The sequence below is a fragment of the Pezoporus occidentalis genome, unplaced genomic scaffold (assembly GCF_034315485.1).
Source record: "Pezoporus occidentalis ecotype Australia unplaced genomic scaffold, CSIRO_AGI_Poc_V1 ctg107, whole genome shotgun sequence".
NCBI classification, from domain to species: domain Eukaryota; kingdom Metazoa; phylum Chordata; class Aves; order Psittaciformes; family Psittacidae; genus Pezoporus; species Pezoporus occidentalis.
In genome coordinates, this window is record NW_026912854.1 from 1,979,150 (window position 1) to 2,001,508 (window position 22,359).

General features: G+C 46.1%; 1 protein-coding gene across 4 annotated transcripts in view; it reads left to right on the forward strand.

Moving 5' to 3' along the window:
• Positions 1 to 22,359, forward strand: part of ELMO1 (engulfment and cell motility 1) — a 222,442-nt gene that overhangs the window by 109,187 nt on the left and 90,896 nt on the right. For 3 of the 4 annotated variants that reach the window (XM_062622332.1, XM_062622333.1, XM_062622336.1), the window contains one exon: positions 13,869 to 14,005. The exons of the other annotated variant lie outside the window; for it this stretch is intronic. In XM_062622332.1, coding sequence (XP_062478316.1) covers positions 13,869 to 14,005 — 137 coding nt within the window. The remainder of the gene's footprint in view (positions 1 to 13,868; positions 14,006 to 22,359) is intronic. 4 annotated transcript variants of the gene reach the window in all.

Below are 22,359 nucleotides of genomic sequence, written 5' to 3' on the forward strand. Positions count from 1 at the left end.
AACTGAATATGCAAAGGGGGGGGGGGGGAGCCAGTGTATAAAGCAGTGTTCTTCAAGCACTGTTGTCAGAGGCTCCTTGACACTTGTCTGCTTGAATATATGCACAAGAGCAAAGTTTTTATTTGAATGCCCTCTTTGGCTTCAGATGCTGGCTCTTCAGACTAATGAGGAGGAATTTCCTCTGGAACCGTTTGCAAGATGTACTCTGCCTTGAGATGCATGTGTGCTACTAGAACTGGAGAGAAGGCTGCTCACCTGGCCTTGCGTCGGCTGACCACTGACGTGGTTTGGTTTGGTGTTGCAGGTCGCAGACACCAACACGTGCGCCGTGGTGTTTTCTGGATGACTGGGTCAAGCAGTCCTCTGCCTTTTTCTGTGACTAACTGTTGTGCCTGCTAGAAGAGCAGTGTGATTGTTTTGGTCAATCTCCTAAGCAGGTTTGAGTCATAGGAAGGGCTCGTGTCCAGTGAGCGCACAAATAACTGTTCTAAAGTGGTGGAAGAAAGGTTGAAAAGAGAAACCAAATGCACACAGACCCCCTCCAGCTGCTTCCCCTGCCCACCCCCATTGACTTCGTGCCACCAAACGTGTGCACTGGACTCTGGGTTTCTTTTTCCTCCTCTTGAATCTTGTGCTTTCTGGTAGTGGCTAAGCCTGAATTCTGTCCCGCATGACTTGGGAAGTACCTGGGCTTTAACCACCTCACTTGTGCCAGGGCTGCACTTCAACCAGAGCAGCCAGCAACCTCCTCTGCACGCGTAGGATCTAATGGAGTTTTACCTGCGCGGAACTGAGAGACTTCCTATTTTGGCTGTGATAGGTATCATGACTGTCACAAAAAGGTACCTGTTGCTTATTCTGTGCCTTGCAGGCACTCATGAAGTCGCTGGTACTAGTACTAATGTGATTCAGGAGCCTGTGGGTTCTTCTGTCCTTGGCTTTAGATGATGTGTTCCTACTAAAGCATTATTGCTCTAATCTCTCGGGAGAGGAGGAGGTTCCAGCTGAAGCCCGGAGGGTAGGATGAGTGTCAGGAGCCTTGCCAGCAGGTTCCCCCTATAGGAATGGGAGCAGCACAGTGGAGTGTCTTAAGAAATACTGATGATGAGGCCTGATTTATCATGGAAATAAGGATTGCTGCAAATTCCTGTGCTTTTACCTATGTCTTCTGGTATTATAAATAGATTAATACTGCTCTTCTTAGGGAGTAGATTACACTCTGCATGCCTGCTTCAATTTCATCTCACTGAAAGGGAGCTCTCATGGTCTGGCAGAAGGTTTGTGTTCTGGGGGTCTTCGCAGTTCGTTTTAAACTGTGTGCCCTGGGTGTCACTTTGGGGAAGGACCTCTTGCCATCCTTGAACTTTGTAAGTCCTTTGAGAGCTTTTCTAGGCATGCTGATAGGGTTAATGCGGGTAAGTTAAATGCTCTGGTAAACGTTCAGCTTCTGAAGCACGTTTGGTCATGCACATGAGCGGAATAGAGGGGCTGAATCCCCTCCCTGAGCTGCTGCTCATCCTGCTGGTGATGCAGCCCAGCGCACAGGGGGGTTCTGGGCTGTAGGAGCGCACTGAAACCAGGTTGTGGGGAGTTTCTCCTCACCCAGCACCCCCAGGTCCTTCTCCTCGGGCTGCCCTTGAAAACAGAGTGGAAATAAACCAAAGGGGGCAGCGCAAGGAGAAATCAGTTGTGTCCGGTTTGAGTCCGTTCCGGTTTGAGCTCACCTGCTGCCTGAGGTCATTGTGGTTGAGCTTCAGCGCAGGCTGCTGTGAGGACAGGAGTGTCGGTGTCCTGCAGGCAGGGGTGGCAGAGGTGCTGCCTCTGGTGCCACCTGCTCTGCTGGAACCCAGGCACCATTCACGGCCCCACGCTGAGACCCAGCTTCTCCCCAGCCTGGGGAGGTTGCGCTAATGCTGTGTTTGGGCAGCAGGAAACTCGTGAGAAGAGACGGGAGGCTCTCTTACCTCCCTCTTGATAAGCCCAGATGCGTGCAGGTAAATAGAGCTGTCAGGCTGCAAGTCCTGTCCAGCAGGAGCAGAGACACTGGCACTGAGCAGGTTTTAGTTCCTCATACCCAACAAGTCCCAGCTGGGGACTGGGGCTTTACATTTTGAGTTGAGCCCTTACTCCAAGCTGCCAAGAGCAATGCGCTTTCCAAACCCACACACACACAATAAATCCAAACCCACGGGGGTTTAGAACAGCTTCAGTTCAGATTCTTTAATTCCTTGCTGGGAAAAGCGTCTTGCTGCTGAATTTTAATCTACCATAAGAAAAGTTTCCAGTACTTTTCTGGAGTTGAAATGGGAAGGAGCTGGCGTTTATTTTCCTCATAAAGCCAGTCTGGTGCTTCTTTGCCTTAGTCATTTTGAAACCAGCGTCTCTAATCCGTCCTGTTTGTGACGGAGGGATTTGTCTGTTTCTCCAGAAGCGCATTTGAAATCTCAGTTGTTTCTTGATGGCTTGTTTGGGAATGTCATTTCTGTAGCTTGTCACAGTAGGGCGGGAAGCGCTTTTGCTTTCCGGATGCATTACTTCACTGTTTCTAAATAGATGCTGATAACCTGTGCATGCAGATGTCGCAGCTGACCAGGTTCAGTTGAGAGAGAACTGAAGAATGCTTTCTGAGGGAGGGCGGTGTGTCTTTCAGGCAGATTTATGTTGTTTAGCTTGTGTTATGAACCAGTTTATTCTGACAAAAGCAAGGCTAGAGCACTCCTCATACGCAGTGTCTCTTGAGACACGACTGGGATAACGCGTTGTAAAAAACCAGCCAAGCAATAATCCTAAATTGTGAGAAGTAATTTTAAACCGAGATGCAGGAGCAGAGAGAGGCCTTGTATGAGATGGCTTTCATTTTTCCTGTCTGAAATTGCTAAGTGTCTGCAATGAGAGCAATAGCAGGGAATCTCTAAGCAGGTTTGCTTAGCTCCTTTTTCAAACACAGCCTCAGTCCAGCAGAGGAATCTCAGCTGAAGGTTTTTTGTCTCCCTCTTTTGCTGTTGTTTCTGAGAAATCTCCATTTTCGTCTTTGCGTGTCCCTGTTCTGTGACCCCCGTGCGCACAGGCACATTTCTGGAGTGAATGATAATGCACTTGGGAAAATAAGACCCTCAAGGTAAAATTAAGGCAATTATTCATGGCCAGGGTGGACTGAAGTGATAGGAAAGATACAGCTGTCTGCAGGAACCTCCAGGCATGATGTAAAAATCACTTTATTCAATCCTCGTAGTCAACAAGGACAAAGCAAATAATGGATTTACAGCACAAAAGAGAAAATGTATCTCACATAACAATGACAACAACAAAGCTGGAGAATGGATAAGTAACGGAACAAGCTACAAGGGAATACTGTGCAATTATTAATACCGGAGATTGACACCGTTGTAGTTTAGACCAAATTTCCTCCTCATTGTCCTGCTCCTGATAGTTCACAAAGATGTGCGTGCCCTCAGCAAACCATTTCATGATTCTATCCTAGGGCATTTGCATTGTATATTAGCAAACATAATTCATTATAACCCCGAAGCTTTTAGTTTATAAAGAAGCTGAGAGAATCACCTGGTTCAGGGATAAGTAGTGCAGGTTCTCTCTTTGTGATGCTTGGTGTAAAAAGCTGCTGCGTGAGCATGTGGGAGACTGGGAGAGGAAAGTGAAAAGCTCCTCTAGAGTAGCCTATGAGCAGAACGTGTCACTTGGAAATGGGTTGTTTAAATAGCTTCTCATATTAAGCCTGTGGTCTGTTTAACTTGATTTTCTGCTTCCCTGTCTATAGCTTAAGTTTGATACCTGAAGAGTTAATGTTAACTGATGTTCCTCCAGAGACTGATTAATGTCCACAAAGCCATTTGAAGCTGCTTGGCATTTAGGAGTGCATTATGGTGATGATCTCCGGTAAATACACTGACAAGCACTGAGGTTCAGTGTTTCCTGAGCGGCTTGCACCCAACCACATCCCTGTTTCCCTTGTTTTGTGAGTAGCAATTACCCAGTTCGGTCTGTGTTAAAAGAGTCTGCCTCAGCAGCTTTATTTTTGTCCTGGCAGTCTGACTTTGGGACTCCAGCCCAGATAGTTAAAAACATAATTTACAGATTAAGACAATTTGTAAGGGGAGAAAACAGTGGAGGCGGTTGTGGTTAGATAACAAAGATGCAGTTTTCACAGTGAGTTAGTGACCTTCGCCTCAGCAAGTCCAACTGGGTTCTAGTGGTTATTGACTTCAGGAGAGGGAAGATTTGCATTCCCCACAGATCACTGGTTGTCACTGCCTTGCTTAGCATGCTGGTGTTATCCACAGCAGAGCAAGAACGGAATAGGCGGTGGGCTACAGATATGATAGGGTTTTCCGAGCCCTGCGGTCCATGGCACAGGATTCTGCCCATGCAGGCTTGTATCCAGTGGCTGGTTTCTTCTTTCTCACATTATAAAGGGGGGGCAGAAAATTATTTGGCACATATATGTATTAATGTGTGTATTTTAAAGGAGGTAAACAGTCGGGATGCAGAAGAGGAGGGAGGAGAGTTGTTGTTGCTAAGGTGGGTTGTCCTAAATGGAAGGGTGGTAGTGGTGGTACTGCACCTATTTTCAAAGTCAAGGAGAGCTAGTAGGTGTGAATAGTTGGTTCTTGAGCAAGTAAGGTAGTTTCAGTGCAGTTCAGAACCAGATCTGACATGATAGATGAGCTGCCATCACTCCAGGCTGCATGATACAGTGAATTCCCTCACCTTAATCACAGGCAATCATTTCTTTAATTGCTATTGATGTAATCTTTCCCAGTGTCTCCTCTGGTTTTGGCATCTTTAGTGTATCCAGGATTGATTCAAAGGAAGTAGTTGAATTTAGAGTGTTTTTGTGCTGTTCCCTTTCCTGTGATGGCAGAGGAGCTGGCATAGGCTGAGCTGTGTTACTTGAGAAATACCTGGTCCCTTGTCCTCCCAGCTCTTGCACTTCAGGAGCTAGCCTGACTGATGAGGCAGAGGTATCACGCAGCAGCCTGCTTCATGCCCCACCATGGGGGCATCATATGGGTAGCCTAACAGCCTGTCCAGAAGTGCACCAAAGGAGGCACCGCATATATCAATGCCTCTAACGATAAGTATGGAGAGTTTATGGCTGATCTCTGCATGGGTACTTCACTTGTAATCGGTTTTTGCAATAGGGGAGTGACTTGGTACCAGTTATTCTTTTCCTTCCTGGCTTGACTGCTGGGTTGTTGGCTTCTCCATCTGCTCATTTGTTTTAGTTCCTTGCAGTTCTCCTGCTGTTGCTCACTTGCGAGATCAAGTACCACAGCCTGCTTCTCTTGCACAGTGACCGCACCATTTCTGCGCACTCTCATCTTAAACGTTTGATCTTAATGAGGAGGTCCATGTGAGAAAAGGGGGAATGGGAGCTCCTTAGGTACCAAGGGGGGGGTCTAAAAACCCAGTAGACTTTCCAGGTCGCTGCATGCAGTGTTTTTCCTGCAGGTTTTCATAGGCTCCTTAGATTTTGGTTACAGATGGAGCCCGAGCCAGCCTGCTTAAAGCAGATTTAATTTCCAGTGACAGCTTCTCTCTGGTGAATCGAAACAGCATGGTCTGTATTTCAAATGGCAACCAGAGTGTATACTTGATGAAGTACCTCATGGAAGGTCTTACCTGTAAGGCAGTCTGTGTAACTTCCTATTGAAGAAAATGGGTTACTAGAGGTAAGAGTGCGCTTTGTGAGCGAGAACCCCTTCAGGAGGAGAAGCAATAAGCTGGTGCTTTCTAAGGCAGAGTAGAAGTGCAGAGTCATCAATCCTGCCATGAAGGGCCGTTTCTCAGTGTACCGCTCACGTGAGCGGACATCAAGGGGCTGTATGGGCAAAGACAGAGCAAGTGCCCGCTTCTCCCGCACCCAGGGACATCAGAGTCCTGCCCAGTGATGTGGGGCTGCGGTGCTGCAACAGTTAACAGTAGATGTGCCAGAGTATGGCATTTAGCAGTCAACTTTGCCACCGGGTGCTACAGGGCTAGAAAGAGTGGTTGCACAGCATGAGTGACCGCCTTTATGCTGCTCTTTGGGAGTGCGGAGAATATCTGCCTCCCCCACTGCTACTGTCATTCTTCCTGACGTGTCTGGAGATGTAGTTAAGGCTGGTTCCTCGGAGGGATGCAACAGGGAAGGTACTTAGGGTATCAACGTGTAGCAGATGCGATAAGGTGTTTCCCTTGATAATCTGAGCTTAGCTGGCCTTGTGGCAGTGCCGTTGTGTGTCAGTGGGACTGCAAGTACGCAGTCTTTGGGCTGAGAAATTGTCAGAAATGCTTTCTTATACCATTTGGGGTTTTTTATGCTTTCATGTAACCATCATTGCCTCCTGTGCATTGTCAGGGGCCTGACAGAGCAGCACGTGTTGTCTTTCACGAGGAGGTTTTGTGGAGCGTGTTTACGTGTTAAACAAGCTTCCGTACACTCAGCTTTATAGCTGCAATTCCTTCTTATTCTATACGTTTACTTGAAGTGACCATAAAGACTTCATAGTCTCTAAGCAATTTTGTCATGTTATTCCATCGATGTTCTGATGATCTGAAAGGTCTTTTCCAGTTTAAATGATTCTGTGATCCCGTATGGTCATTGAGGGGTGTTGTAAGTACGCCGGAGCATAATTGCAGATGGGTGCTTGCAGATCCATGTCGTTTGTTTTACAGGAGACATTCCTTTTGATATGGCAAACCCAAGCCCTTACTTTTTTCATACCATTTCCATTCTCAAGGAGTTTTCTCCTGGAAGCGCCTGACTGATTCAAACAAATGCTCCCTCACCTCTGTAAATGGTCACTCTGATCTATCCACCAGCCTTTAAAGCTGCATTTTCTTCTTCTGGCTGCCTTTCTTTACACTGGGAGTAGTGGAGGAGTGAGGGAAGCAGAGTATATCCCTGTTTGCCCAACAGTGTGCTGAGTTACTCATATCCATCTCTTCTACCACAAATAAAAATAGGCTGCTTTTGAAAAAGCTGGGGAACCCTTGTCAGCGCGATGCTGACTCTTTGTAATCTCTTTTGTTTCCTCGTTGCTCATCAGAAGAGCCTTTTCAGTAACTCTCCTCTCTTTGCACTCTGGCTTTCTGTTTGCGTTTCCAAACCACAGTGTTGAGTCTTCAGGTCTGTTCTAAGTAGGAGACGTGCAGTGAAGTGCCTGTATTTGCTGAGAGTTGCAGAAGGAGTTATCCTTGCAAAGTCAGCCTGTTTGTATGGACACTGTGGGCTTCGCTGATGTCTTTGTGTTCACCATTAGCTTTGGATGCTGATGATGGTGAGCAGTATCTGCCCAGATGTGTTCTTCAGCTGCTTCCTCATGGATGTACAGAGATGCCACTCTGAACTACTGGATCTGTTGGTAGTGGTGAGTGCAGGGCTTCACTGACTTGTGCTGCGATAGTCAGGGTTCTTCTTCCGACACCTTTATCTGGGACAATGAGAGAGGCAGGTTTTTAATCTGATGTTTATTTTAATCTGCTTTTAGACAGACTCCTTTATCTAATGATGCTGTGGGGAGGGGAGGTGTGTTTCTGAAGGCGTGTTACCTTCAAAGTGAGCCTGGGTAAGCTGGTGAAGAGCCTGGGGCTGCACGTGCCATAAGCACCCTAGTCCTGCCAGTCTTGTCAGGCTCGAGGCTTCACGGAATCCTTGCTTTTCATTGCACAGTGGAATTTACTCTCAGCCTTGCAAACAGGAAGCTTACAGACTGGAGGAAGCCTTTTCTGTGTACTCCCCTTCCAGTTTCCCCCTATAGCTGCTCTAATGAGAAGTCTCATCAGTTCAGGGACATGCTGTTGCCTTATGTCTTTATGAAGTATTTGAGTCAGTAGTTTTGCTGCATGTTTAGTGATTTCATGTTGTTTCTATTCCAGCTAGATATTTAGAATCACAGAATGGTTCGGGTTGGAAAGGACCTTAAGATCATCCAGTTCCAACCCCCCTGCCATGGGCAGGGACACCTCACACTAAACCATCTCACCCAAGGCTCTGTGCAACCTGGCCTTGAACACTGCCAGGGGTGGGGCATTCACAACCTCCCTGGGCAACCCATTCCAGTGCCCGTTTGACCAGGTGAGGTAAGTTGTTGAAGATCTCTTGTAGCCATGTGTTGTTGGGTGCTTTTGGTGCTCTGAAAATGCTGCATCCCATGGTAAAAGAGGGGGGATTTTCCCCCTGCTTTACATGAGCAGTAATTCCATATTTTCCCAGTAATTGTGTGTGCTGCTTTGGTGCAGAAATTTTGGATTTGGGTTCTGTGCTGACATCCGTGTCTGGTGTGACATTTTCTGAGGCACACACGTGCACCCACACCCCCAGGGAATCATAGAACATCAGAATGGCTTGGGCTGGAAGGGACCTTAAAGCTCCTCCAGCTCCAACCCCTGCCATGGGCAGGGACCCCTTCCACTAGAGCAGCTTGCTCCAAGCCCCTGTGTCCAACCTGCCCTTGAACACTGCCAGGGATGGGGCAGCCACAGCTTCTCTGGGCACCCTGTGCCAGCGCCTCAGCACCCTCACAGGGAACAGCTTCTGCCTAAGAGCTCAGCTCAGTCTCCCCTCGGGCAGGTTAAAGCCATTCCCCTTGGCCTGTCCCTGTAGTCCCTTGTGTGGTGCATCACGTGCAGTTCAGTGCTGCAGTGTTGCTTCCTTACCCCCTTATTGTTTCAAAGCAAAACCCCTCCCATAGTTCACCTGGATTTGGAATTTCACAAATGCATCTTAGCCCAGGGAGGTTGTGAATGCTCCATCCCTGGCAGGGTTCAAGGCCAGGTTGCACAGAGCCTTGGGTGCCATGGTTTAGTGTGAGGTGTCCCTGCCCATGGCAGGGGGTTGGAACTGGATGATCTTAAGGTCCTTTCCAACCCAAACTATTCTATGATTATTTTGCTTGGTTGCTTGTATCCTTCTCTCAATCAACATGAAAAGGACAAGGGGCTTTTGCTGTAAAACCAGTTGAGCCTTCTAAACAGCGCTGTTCCTTAGGAAAGCAAATTACGCATCTGGCAGCAGTATTACTATTTCATTACTGCACTGCCGCTGCTGCTGACCTTCCTTGCCATAAATCACACTGCTTTCCTATCAGGTGCTGGAAAACTAGCCAAAGGTTTTCTGTGACGTTATTGCCAGCAGACTACAGGGATCAGTGGCAGAGATAACTGGGCAGTCGCTGTATGTCTGCAGTATTAGGTGTGCTTTTTCTCATGTACTCTGTTACTCAGAGAGGTTTTGATTGTGTGTGTGTGAAAGTGGTCGTGGCAGGAGTTATTTTTGCTGTGCTGCATCTTCAGGGAGAAACAAATTCCAGTGCTGCTTCTCCTGAGAGCTTGTGAGAATTAGTTGCTCTTTGGTTGCCTTCTGTTATTGGCAGATAATACTCCCAGTGGAGGCTGTGCCAAATGGAGATGGTATTTCCAGGGTGCGTATTGCGCCCTTCTTTTGTGGATCTTGCTGCTCCAGAAAGTGCAATGGATCTTTCCACCCGCCTCCTCTCTGATCAAATATCATCTTCCTTCTGTGAAACTGGGGAGGACGACAGAGGGGATAAATGACTCACCCAGAATTAAGCAGCAGCTCAGTAACAGCAAACACAGAGCTCTGCAGATGGGGTTGCCTGGATCCCAGGGACCTTTCGGACAGGGAGCTGCTTTCACACCCCTCTGTCCATGCGACTTGGTAAACCAGTTCCTTAGGGCTCTGCATCGCTGCTTCCCCCATCTCCCAGTGATGCTGATGCAGTTCCAGAGTGCTTTTACTGGTGAATTTCAGGATCTGTTAATACTCCCTCCAGCATAGAGGCTCAACTCCTCACCGCAGGTCTGTCCCTTTATGAGTGACAGCATTAACACCAGGTGACTGTATTTGTACGGCTTACCAAGTAATTTGATTGATTTAAGCTCTCTGCCTACTTGTGAGATACCTGAGAGTACAGAGCAACGGCGTAACGTTTATTTGTAATCTGCTTAATCAAATCCGTTCTAATTGTATTCTGTAGACCAGTTGGACGTGGCTGGCATCCATGGAGGAGGCGGCTTGTTTGTGATTAGAAGATTGTGTTTCATGTGCATTCCCAGTGTGATGGGTCCAAGCCTTAAATGTACAGAAGAAATGACTGAGTAACCCCCCTATAGCATCATCTTTGGATTTTGAGCATGATGGGTTGAGCAGTTCTTAAATTCAAACCTTCCTCTTTGTGACAGATATGGCCATTTATTATTCTGCTTTCACACCAGTACAACCCTTTTCATTCCTGGAATTCGAGAGCTTCACAAGGGAGGTCAGAACAACATCTGTCATTTTAAAGCTGTGGTGGGGGGTGCGTATCTAGTATCAACACAGCAGTTTAGCAATCAGGAAGAAAGGAGAGGTTTCTTTAAAGCAAGAGCAATACCTTGCCTGGAGAGGTGTGTTTCTGTGTCTCTGTTGGTGTAGCTTTAGGGGGAGGTTATCTCTGTGTAACTTCCAAGCATTGCACAAAATAAAATCTAAGAGAAAAGAATTGTGTTCTTTTTGCATTATCATTTTTCTCTTTCCAAGTGGACAGTACTTGGGCAGACTCTGAAGGAGCCACATAAACTCACAGGTTGAAATTAGCCCTTTCTTTTAGCCAGTGCAATTTATGTTGAGCAATGAACTAAGCTTCTCCCTCAAAGTCCCAGCTATAGATCAGCCAGCAGCTTGAAGGACTAGCTTGAATCCTGAGGGGTGACACATTGATGTACAGCTCCGAGGGCTGTGCTGAGGAAGGAAAATCAGCAAGATCTTCACCTGATTTATGTAGGCCAGGCTCCTTCCAAAAGGCCACTTGCCTTCCAAAGGGGATCTCGCAGCGGCGTAATTAAAACTTGATGATGTTATTAAATAATCATGAGGATTTGTGTCCCTGCGTTGCAGCCGAGGAGGTGTTTTTGTGTGGTTGTAAACATGGTCAGTCCCTGCTCATGAAGCTGAAGGTTACAGAGTGCTGGGCTTAAGGGCAGGAATTATGCATGCAGCTCTTACATAGAAGGTCTCCAAATGATTCTGGTGCTGGCCCCTGTTTCGGTTTAGAACTGGTCAAATTGCGAGTTAGCGAAAGAATAAACCCAAGAATTTAATCAGTAAAACTGAGCAGCTCTAAATTTGCCCATTCTGCAGAGACATTCTGATACCGGAGATGCTGACTTAGGGCTGGAGAGAGTAGGCAAAGACCACAGGTCGTGGCTTGGTTGTACTCTGGTCTGGAAACCACTAGTAACGCAGTGTTGCCTTTGCCTTCATCCTCATCTCGCCTGTCTTAAGGAGGAAGAAGATACTGGGACAAGGGTTGTCTTTTATTAGATGTTTAAACACAAAACACAGATGTGACCTGAAGGTTTGCTGTGATGTAAACTCCACCCATGCGCTTCATTTGGGGTTTGATATTTGGGATAATTGTATTGTTTTGGATGGAATTTTCCAGACAGGCAAGATGATATCTTTGAAGATGTGGGTTTTTTTCTTTACTGTCTGCATGCTGGTGGGAATTCTGAGGAAGCTCTTTACCACTTGGCCTTGACTTTTTCTTTGGATTCATTTTTGCTTTAAGACATTGATTGCACTTTCTAACAGGCCTGACTTCCTTCATTATATCAATAACAGCGATTTTTAGACTTTCATATGACTGAAAAGCCGTAAAACACAGTACGTTGCCTACTTATAAAAAACCTAAAAGGGGGGGAGTCAGTGGCACCCCTGATTCTGCATGCAGAACAGTCAATGTAGTCGATACAGTTTGGGACTGATTATCATAAGGAGCATGAGTTAGAAGTGATGATCGAGTTTCTGAGAATCCCCAGCCTTGCCATTAGTTTTGATTTATTGGTTTTTGTGAGCAGGAGCAGTGAGAAGCTCAGGCTCTGAGGAGGATGAGAAAGGCCAGTGCGTGTCGAGGGTTATTGCCTTGTTGCGTGCTGTGATTTATACAGCGAAGGTACCGGCTGCATTCTTATGCTTGCTGTTGTTTTATTTCTTCTCATTATTGTAGTATTTCATGACTTAAAGACAAGTGCCCTCTGAGAATCTGTTCTGTCGTGTCTCTGACATTGTTACAGGCTGAAGGTTTGATCACTGGAAGTGCTGAGCCTTTGCAGCTCCAGTAGGACTGACAGGAGCTGAAGGTGCTCTGAAAATCATCCTTGAGACATTTTATCCTTTTAAAGGGATTGAGTTGTGCCTCATAAATATAGGTCTTTGCTTTGACTAATTCCTCCTTTACCACACACCTTTTGAAGTAAATGGTTTTACTTGATTAGAATTAAACCTGTGCTCCAAAATTAATGCTCCATCCTCACTATGTAGCTGGGGAACTGATTAGATCTTAGTAAATCTGATGTTAAAATTAAGCTTCAAATTTACAATTAAGCTTCAGAGTTTTGCTTTCTAATTGGAATACTGCATGTTGTGAAGGAGCAGAAACCCTTCTTCTTTGAAGGTTTGGGTGATTCTAAACACAACTCATGTTCCTGTGGCAGAGCTCCTGGTGAACAGAGATAACTAAGCACACTGAAAGGGCAGTTTTGTGGCTACAAGAGGTACCAAGACCAAGTGCCTGCACCTGATGGAGTTAGCCTGCCCGAGCAGTTCACATTCTCCTGCAAAGAGTCTTAATTCTCCGGTTTCACTGAGAGATAGCAGATGTCAGGCAGTGATCCAGCCTCAGGAAAAGGGTGATTTATCCCAGTGCTCGGTAATTCCACTGTTCTTGAAGAGGAAGAAGCTTGCCTAAGCAGTGGCTGTTTGATTCTGAAGTAAGGGAAGGTGCTGCTGTATAGGCGTGTGAGTGACTGCTGGAAAAGTCCAGAGGAGCACTCATGCAGAGGTGAAAGCTGAAGAGATTTGGGGCTGGGAATCTGGAGAAAGGCTTAGTCAACTTGCCTTTTTTATTAGCTTTTTAAGAGCATAAATATGCACCCCACTGAGGCGGCCCTGCACACCATGGCTGGGCTTAAGGATCCGCTTCAGCCCTTGGCTGAAGCCTGTTCTGTTCCAGATGGCTCAGATGCGCACTGCTTCAGCCCTTAGCTTTGGAAAATCCATTCCTGGCTCAAGGAGGTTTACAGCAGTCTCACCAAACCGTGCTTTGCCTTTTGGGGATCATCATCGTAGTCATCTTTCGTTTTTCCTTGCTTAAAGCCAGTATTAGACTAAAAAAGGGGGTAGTTTGGGTTTACTGGGAGTTTTTTGGGGGCGGAGGGGGTGTCCTTCTGTCTGAGATGAGGGGCAGATGGCAGAAGATCCATTTCTTTTGTTTCCAGTTATTTTCAAAGAACAAATTAAACCAGTTACATTCTTGTCTATACATTTGTCTGAATTTCTCTGGTTACCTCTGTGGTACATCCGTGTATGATCCGGTTGATCATCTGCAGTGTCAGCAGAGCTTCACATTTCAGTATGTACATAGCTGTAGTGCTGGTTTGTGACTGATGGGGTTTGGGGTTTGGTTCTCAGCAGGCAATGTGGTACTTGCTGCTAGCAGTGGAATGAGAGCTATGGTTTTGATGGGGAGACTTGTGCGTCTTCCCCGTGTCTCTGTGTCCCGACCTGACCAACAAATCGTGGCACAAACAAAACAGCCATTGACAGAATATTCAGGCAAACAGGCAGTTGCTTCCTTTTATTCTTGCCGTTGGTCTCCTACAGACAGACTTGATGCTGCGTTTCATTGTCTTTAAGACTGTAGACCAAGGCTGGTTTGCTTTCTGGGATGTTTTCACATCCTTTGCTACTAGAGCTGGGGTTCCTCTCAATGGCAGTGTTTTCTGACTGTTGTGGCTGTTTTACATTCGTTTTTGAAGCTCCTGCCTGTACGTGTTTTATTCCACCGCCCTTGTTTTTCTGTTTCTAGCCAGTGAGACCTGCAACGATTTCCATCCCATGTTCTTCACCCATGACAGATCGTTCGAGGAGTTCTTCTGCATCTGCATTCAGCTCTTGAACAAGACATGGAAGGAAATGAGGGCAACTTCAGAGGACTTTAACAAGGCAAGAGGAAGGGTGGGGTGGGAATAACTGTGATCGATGGTGAAACAAGGACATGTATTCTTCCCTGAAGGTACAGGGATTTACTAATGCCCGTTCTGCCTAATGCTGGAGGGGTTTACCTGTTCGGAGTCTTTGTGCATCAGAGCACCAGCATTTAGAAAGACGGGGTGAGGGATGAGAGGGGTGAGGGAGGTTCACAGTCGTGTTGAACTGCAGTCTGTGAAACCAAAACCCTGGCCTGAGGGGAAATTCTGCCTTTTTTTATGTTGGCAATATTATGCTGAAGTGCTGCAGCCTCCAAGGTTGTAAATAATGCAGAGAGAGTACTGCAGTGGTAATTCTGTGCATCCCTTTCATTTCATGTGAGCACTAAAGTGATAAAATATTCAAGAGTGGACACAAGCCTGGCAAAGCGCTGTGCAGTTTGCCCACTAAAACCAAGCCAACCAACCAAAAAGCTAGGCAGAAACTCCTCCCTATTGCACCCTTTGTGGTGTAAGAGAGGATTCTGGAAGTTTCAGCCAATCTTCTGCCCCTCAGCAAGGCAGGACTGTCTGTGTGAATGGTCCCTAGGCGTACTGGTGTCACTGTCTAATGTACCACGAGGCTCAATGGCTCCTTTGGCATTTTGTAAGGATGACAAACTCATGCTCTCATGGACAGCTGGCATCCTTATCTTTGTTGGGATCCTCTGACTGGCTCTTGACAACATCTGCCCCTAGGGTGTATTGGTTATAGAGCTGTTGACAAGCGAGGCTGCTGCACTGTGTCAGTATGTGCCCTGTGAGTGGTCTGAAGCCACCAGACTCAAATATTATTTGAGTGCTAGTAAGAGTGCTCATGCTTAACTTCTGATTGGAACCGTCTATTACTGTAGTGGTCTAAATGTCCATTTGCTGCTGCTGAGTGAAGGTAGATCCTTAGGACAGTGTGGAATAACCTTTGTTGAGTTCTTTAAGTAAGACAGTTGGCAGCAATGCCAGAGCTCCGTCAAAAGAGAGACAGGAAGACCGAAATGCATGCTGTTGTACATAGGTGACCTAGAGGCTTGTTCTTGCATAGCATTTCTGACATGCTTCTCTTACCTAGAGAAAAGAAGCGTAGGAGGAGCAATAGCAAGAGAATTCACTGGACAATACGGAAACCACAAATCAAGAGCTTAAAAAAAACAGCAGCTCTTTTAATACTTCATAATATGTGGTTCTTTTAAATACATGTACTAACAGCTGCCTGTTACTTACAGACCTTCTGCCTCAGGGGAAGAAGGACTTGTGTACATAATTTCCCCCAGTTTGCTTTGGAATATTATTAGTAATCCTCGGGAATTCAGGAAAAGAATGAACCCAGGATCTCTGCCTGCGAAAATCACTCTTGATGTTGTAACTGTTCTCCTGAAGGGGAGGGAATGCTCAACTCTTGCGCCTCATTCCTAACAGTTCTGTAATTACTTTCTGCTTATCTAAATCCTCTCTTTTAGTCATAAGGAGATTTTTGTGCTCTTATCCACTTCAAATGACATGTGGCGGTGATGTGCATTACTCAGCTGATAAATGTCTAAAGGGATCTGTGAGTGAAGCAAACTGTGTCGTCGTGTTGGCTTGTGAAGCACTCCTGGGTTTGTGGGGGATGATGTTACATGGTGGTACCCAAGGTTTGCCCATCTGGTTGGAGGGTGACAGCTGCCCGTGCTGGTGGCTCTACCAAACTCAACAGCACCGGTTTTAATCCTTACGTGGCAAGAGGCTCCGGTGGTCATGGCAGGTCTCTGTTCTTTGTGCATCTTTCCCGTGTGCTAAGTTCCTGTGCAGTCACTGTTGACAACTTGGCAGGCACAAGCCATGTGGACCCAGAGGGCATTCAGCCCATACTTTCAGGAGTGAAAAAGGAAGAAAGCAGAAGATGCACTACCAGAAGCACTAGCTTAGTTGATGTGGAAAAGAAATAATTATCCTCTCTGTGTTACTGTTTTTCAATGTCAATAACTTGATTGGTAATGTGTGAAACACCACTTTGCTATGGTTTCATACCTACCTGGCTGATGGGATCATTCACTTTCTTTCTCTCCCCCCCCCCCAAATCTCCAGAACAAAATAGAGCACTGTTAGTATATTGGATGGTAACTCTTGAGACCTGGAGATGCTTCTAAAAAGCTAATCCATTGGCTTTGATCTCTCATCATAACTGAAGGAAAGGAGCTCTTTAACTTGTTAAACTTTGGATTAATCACAGTAGCTTGTATGTCGAGGGGCTGGTGGAGGTCTGTGTGCACATACAGAGGTTTGTTTCTTGCTCTCTCGCATTGGGGAATAATAGGTGCTAAAAGAAGTGAGGCGATTGAATACTTCCCTTCAGGTTTCAGTGCCTGTTCTCAAGGGGGTTTTAAGCCTCAGATTAAGACTTTCTTTTGATGACAGAGTGGCCTCCTGTGCCATCGTAGTTCCTCAGTTCATGTTGTGGAGATTTCATATAGGGCTTCTCTCATTTTTAGAGCTTAAAAAAGGATAATAATTAAAACAGCCTGAATAATTAAATACCTGAATTTTAGGTATTTTAGTGGAACAGTTCCGGTCTCATGCTTACTCTTTCCAGTTCTTGTTTAGTAAAAGAGACACCTTTTGTCAACTTTTGCATTAGAGAAACTCATTGGATCTCTGTGATGATAGCATGATACTGTCAGACCCAAAGCCTTTTTCACAGTCTCAGTATACTGGTGGATGTCTGAATAGAAGAACTCAGTCAGGCAGCGAAGCTTCTATTATGCCTTTAGAACATTTTAAGACATACATAATTCAGTCCGGTGAGTTTTCTGGAGAAATGAAGATGCAGTTGGTCAGACAGACGTGCAAGTGGCAGCCATTCCCTTTGAAACTCTTTGTTTTCCTTTGGGCTTTCAGATGATCAAAAGATGCTTTACAAGCTCTGTCCTCTGCAGTCATTTGTGAGCAGACAGCATGGTTTATGGCTTCGAAACTCTAATCTTCTCTGCAAGCTTTACATAATTCTACATGTTTTATTGCAGCCGAACGAAGGATTGTGTATTGATTTTTGGAGGCAGTGCTGGCTGTGAGGAAGCTGGACTGAGTTATCTCGCACTCCAGCACCTAGAAACCTTCATCACCAGCCTGCCCATTTAATTAGGTGCCCATCAGTCAGTTTTCCCTCATGTATGAGCCACCTACGCTCTGCTCATGGTAACCTGGCCCTGCTGCCATGCAGACTAAGGTGCACTTAAATTGGTTGGTGGTTTTGTTCAACATGAAATAGGTGGAATTCAAGGTCATGGCCCCATTGTAAAATTCCAAAGCATACTCCCAAAGGAATTTTTTTATTGATGCCCACTGGTTGTGCTTGGGTAAGTGCACTTGTGTTGCCCTAATGAGGATCTACATTGAGATGAGCATCTTGTTAGGGATCTTCTTGTAAAGTACACATCCTGCTTCCGGAGACAGGGAGGGCACAGGTAGGGCATTTTGTAGGACAAGATTATCCTCTCACCTCTGGTCTCCAGAGGTTTCAGTCTGGTGCTTTCTGGAGGTTTGAAGTTCACGTGTTAATAGGAGGCAGGGTGAGCAGATGTGTTATTTCAGCTGAAAGCCCAGCCGCAGCTTGTCTTATTAGACCTGCAGAACAACATGAACCGTTTGCTAACACTGTGCCCAGTGTAGTGCTATCTTAACAAACCCATTAAGAATAAAAATGACTACTTCCAGTCCCAGTGTGGAAGGGAAAAGATGAAGTTGATTCACCTGCAAAGGTTTTGAGGCTGCTTTGTAGAGAATTGGCGCAATGATAGCTGCTTTTATCAGTGTGTTAGCATAGTTATGTGGTTTTAGACAGCCAAAAGTGAGTACTCATAACAAGATAGAGATTATCCTTTTAACATGGCTAAAGTTAAGAAGGAGATGCCAGGACTGAAAATCTTCAGAAGTCCTATGGTGTGTGGTGTTTGCAATCAAAATCTTCTGCATTCACTGAGACTAAAGGTTTAAGGAATAGGAAAGTGGGACGAGGTTTGCTAATGATGCTACAGATGCATTTTTCTTATTACTGAGAACTGCAGTTAATTTATTCTGCCCTGTGGCCATGTGTTTGAGATCATCACAGTATAAACCGCCAGCTTGTAGAGAGTTCTGTGAAAATTGATTTTGTGATCAGAAGAACCTTTTCAGAAGACCCCAAAACCCCTGGTTCCAGCATTTTGGCAAAGCTAGCATTCATTTCACAGTGGGAGACCTGGGGACCTTGAGCAAATGCATTTGTGTCTGGCTATTTCAGTAGCGCAGAACGCTGCAGCCCTGGATCCCCGTGCAGGAGCGGCATCTGCTCAGCGCGATGATAACGTGCCAGGACAGGTATGCACATAACAAACTGCCTTGTGTGGCAATCAGCACAGTAGACATTGTTCACAGTGGTGGCAGATGCAAACAATAAATGCCCTATGTGAGTCCTGTAATTAACACCAAAGCAAACACTGAGGCATCTGATGAGCACGGAAGATGTTTATGGCTCATGCTCAGACCCTGTGAACGTTTCTTCTTGCTCGCTGACAAGATAGCAATAAAGGTAACCGAGCATAACATAAAGATGAGGAACACCATTCCCCTGCGCGCTGCGATGTGGCAGTGCCGTGCCACGGGTTCCTCAGCTGCTCTGGTGTTGTCACGCTGGCGGGAGCTGCAGGCTGAATAACTGTGTAAAGTTAGGTTCAAAATATGACTGCGTTCAAGGGCAGGCTTTTAAGGACCGGGCTTGTTTCAGTGGTGTTTTGTGTGGAGATGTGTTGTGGGTCAACGCCACCATCAGATAACATGAGTTACCCATAAGGGAGCGAAAACATGGAGTGTCGTTTGGAAAGGGTCAGAGCAGCAATGGCACAGAGGAGCTGACACCAGCTTTCCTGGGTTATCAAATCCCAGATGGGTTTGTGCTGGAAGGGACCTCAAAGCTCATCCAGTTCCAACCCCTGCCACGGGCAGGGACCTCCTCCACTAGAGCAGCTTGCTCTAATGTATGCCTCAGCGCCCTCACAGGGAAGAGCTTCCGCCTAGAAGCCCATCTCAGTCTCCCTCTGCCAGTTAAATCCTGTTAAAGGTAACTCGTTTAACATCATAAGCAAGAAAATCAGATCTCTGCAGTCATGAAGGGGTGGCTCAGCGATGCTCTGCAGGGTGGGGAGGCTCCAGACTGCGCAGAGCCTGTCTGAAGTTCCCCCTGGCTGCAACCTTGTCCTGGCGCTGGTCCTTGCCATGGCAGCTCTGTGCAGGTCTCCTGGCATGCTCAAGTGATCCCCTCTAGTGGCACTAACAATATCCTGCACTTCTCTGCTCGTTGCAGAGTTGGCTGGATCTTGATAAAACCCAGTTCTTGCAGGGGGGTGGCAAAGGCACCAGAGCTCAAGTGCCTTGGCAGTGTGGTAGCATCAGGGACAGAAGCAGATGCGGGATGTGAGGCCATTTTCTCCAGCCTCTTCCATTACTCCAGGTGAGCTCCAGGCTGCAGCAGCAGCTCCAGCCCCAGAGGTGTTGCTTTCCTCTGTGTTTCTGCCCCTCTTTCCAATTCGCTCATAGGGATGCTTGGAGAACGCTGGCAAATGATGCTTCAGGAGCATGGAAGAACCAGTCCCTCAAACAGGAGGAAAATTAATCCAAACAAACTTGAAAGTAAAATCCTTTGGTCAGTCTGTAACTCCCTTTTCCTTTCAATGAGAAGAGGTGAAAGGGATGATAAATATCTCGTGACAGATGCTCTCCAAAGCATGTATTGCTTTCTTATGGCTGGTTTTTCAGCGGTCTGAAGCAGGTGAACTTGGCCTCTTTTGAGAGAAGCTTTGGAAGAGTGTTCTGTTTGCATTTTCCAATGTGGGAAGTGCGTAACGATGGCACATGGCAGCTTTAGTGCCCCTTCCCTTGGCAATACTTTGTTTATATCAGTCAGGGGTACAGCAAATAGATTACTCTCACATGGAGTGAATTCAGTATTCCCCAGGCTTAGGCAGATGAGCACAAATTAAATTCCACGTTTTCACAGCTGAGGCCATTAGCACTTTATTAACTTTTATTGGAAATGGGTAATTGCTATAGATATATTTTATCATTCATTATGGAATGCATGTATTTGGTTTAGCCATGTATCCAGTTAGCATTTTGCAGGTCTGCTGCGTAGCTTATACAGAAATAGTGGCTTTTTAATTGAATTGAAACCCCCACCCTCCAAGTGGGAATCTCCTGGAAGAACATGATTTGGGTGCAGGAGGGTTGTCAGGTCTATTTCATTAGCAACCCCTTCCTTTGGAATGGTCTGTTTCAAGCAGTGCAGTTTAATGTGATGTAGGGAAGATTTTTCCCTCGTGTTTGGTCAGCTTTGTGTGGCCTGGATGTTGCAGGTTTTCCCCTTCATCAGCCGCTCGTTTAGGAGCGGAATGGCTCTGTTTAGTCCTCTCAGTTCGTTTATCTGTACCTGTCGCATCTCCTAATGTGTCCCACTGCATTTGTCAGAGCCAGTTTGTTACTCATCCGCTGCTTCTGGCTGTAGGCACCAGAGAAGGGGTGTTGAAGGCAATGGAGATGTGATCTTCCACTTACTGAGGCATCGGTCTGTAACATCTGATTTAAATATTCATAGGGTCACAGCCTGGTTTGGGTTGAAGGGACCTTAAAGCTCCTCCAGCTCCAACCCCTGCCATGGGCAGGGACACCTTCCAGTAGAGCAGCTTGCTCCAAGCCCCTGTGTCCAGCCTGGCCTGTTCATACCCCAGAGGTCCAGACTGTGAAGCTCAATGGAACTGAACACGAGTGTTGCATTTTCAAATGTAGCTGCTTGCTTCCTTTTGAAACGGGTCAGTGTTAATGAGCACTTTCAGGAATGCAGATGCACTGAGAAAAGCTAATGTGTGACATGTAGGTGCTTGGCCTGGATAACGAAGCAGTAGGAGCAACACTTGCCCTTTCCCTGCTCTTTGTAGATTATGAACTGTTTTTCTAGTTCAAAGATTTTTTTTCTTCCATTAGAAGCGTATCTTTACTATTTTCTGTCTTTGCCAGGAGGTTTCAAAGGTCCTCAGTAGGAGGGTCACATCTAGTTAGTATCCTAGCCGAACCATCCTTCTCCAGTGAACACATATGCAACAGTTTCACGGCAGGCATAGGCTTGAAAGGAGAAGTGTTCTAAAGCTGAAATTCAGCCTAGTTGTATGCCAGGATAGGTACCCTCAGATGGGTACCCTTTGAGCAAAAAGCAAGGAAAGGAAGGGATGTCTCAACAAACATTTGTTGTTGTATCCATTCCTTGGTCAGACACTTGTTTGTCCGATCGTTGTTATCCCAGTGATGAAAGTTGCTGGTTTCAGCAGTGAAATTCCTTATTTGTGGAAAGCCTTTTACCCCCCAGCTCTCTGATGAAGCCTGTGTGTGTCCGTGGAACACTTACGGAGCTGTTTACAGCCCGGAGATGGCAATTTTGGAAGCTGTTGGCACTATGTATCTTCAGAGCGCTCTCCATTTTCATCTCTGTGGGTGCGGATCAAACCAATAAACACCTCAGCCTTCAAAAAGATGGTTGAGTGGAAAGCCTGATAACCAGAGGAGGAACACTGAGCGCAGGTTATCTGTGCTAACCTCTTTGGTTTATGCACTGTGGAAGCCTTTTGCACTGGGAAAGATTCCCTCCTTTGCATGTAGAGTGTGTTAGTCACTAAGGGAAATGACAAAACCTAACTGGAACTGTCAGCAAAACAGCCTATTTTGTGGTATTGCCCCTGTCATTCCTGTCTTAAAGCGTGGATAATAATCACATCCCGGGAGCCACTCTTGTCTCTGTATTTTTATTTCTCCTTTCTAGGATATGGTTTGTAGTACAGTTAAATCAGAGGTGCATGGCATATGGCTTTTTGCTGCATGAATTGCTGCTGATGTGAATGTCAGCGGGCATATAATACCAGATTTTCATTTTGTGGATCACAATGCATGGAATTCAGCCTGAGAGCTCCCCAGACTATCGGCCTTATTTTATAGGCAAATAAAAAAGGGAAGGACAGGGAGGGAGGTGATGTCTGGGAGATTTTGTTTCAGTTGAAATGAGTTGATGGTGATGAATGATGCAGCTGACAATGAGATTTTTATAGCCTGTCTTCGAGTAGCAGAATCATTTGTATTATTGTTGCTTTGCTTTAAGTAATTGTCATCTAAAGAGCATCATGGTTGAAAAGAGCAGCAGAAACCTTTCATGCGTGTTTCCTGAGCAAAGCCAGGGAGCTTTGTTGTCGTCACCTCATACAAATGTCCTTCATTGTGTGCAGTTTCCATCTCGCGCATTGTCTTGGCTCAACACGTCAGTCACCATTAGAAAGGCGTTTGCCA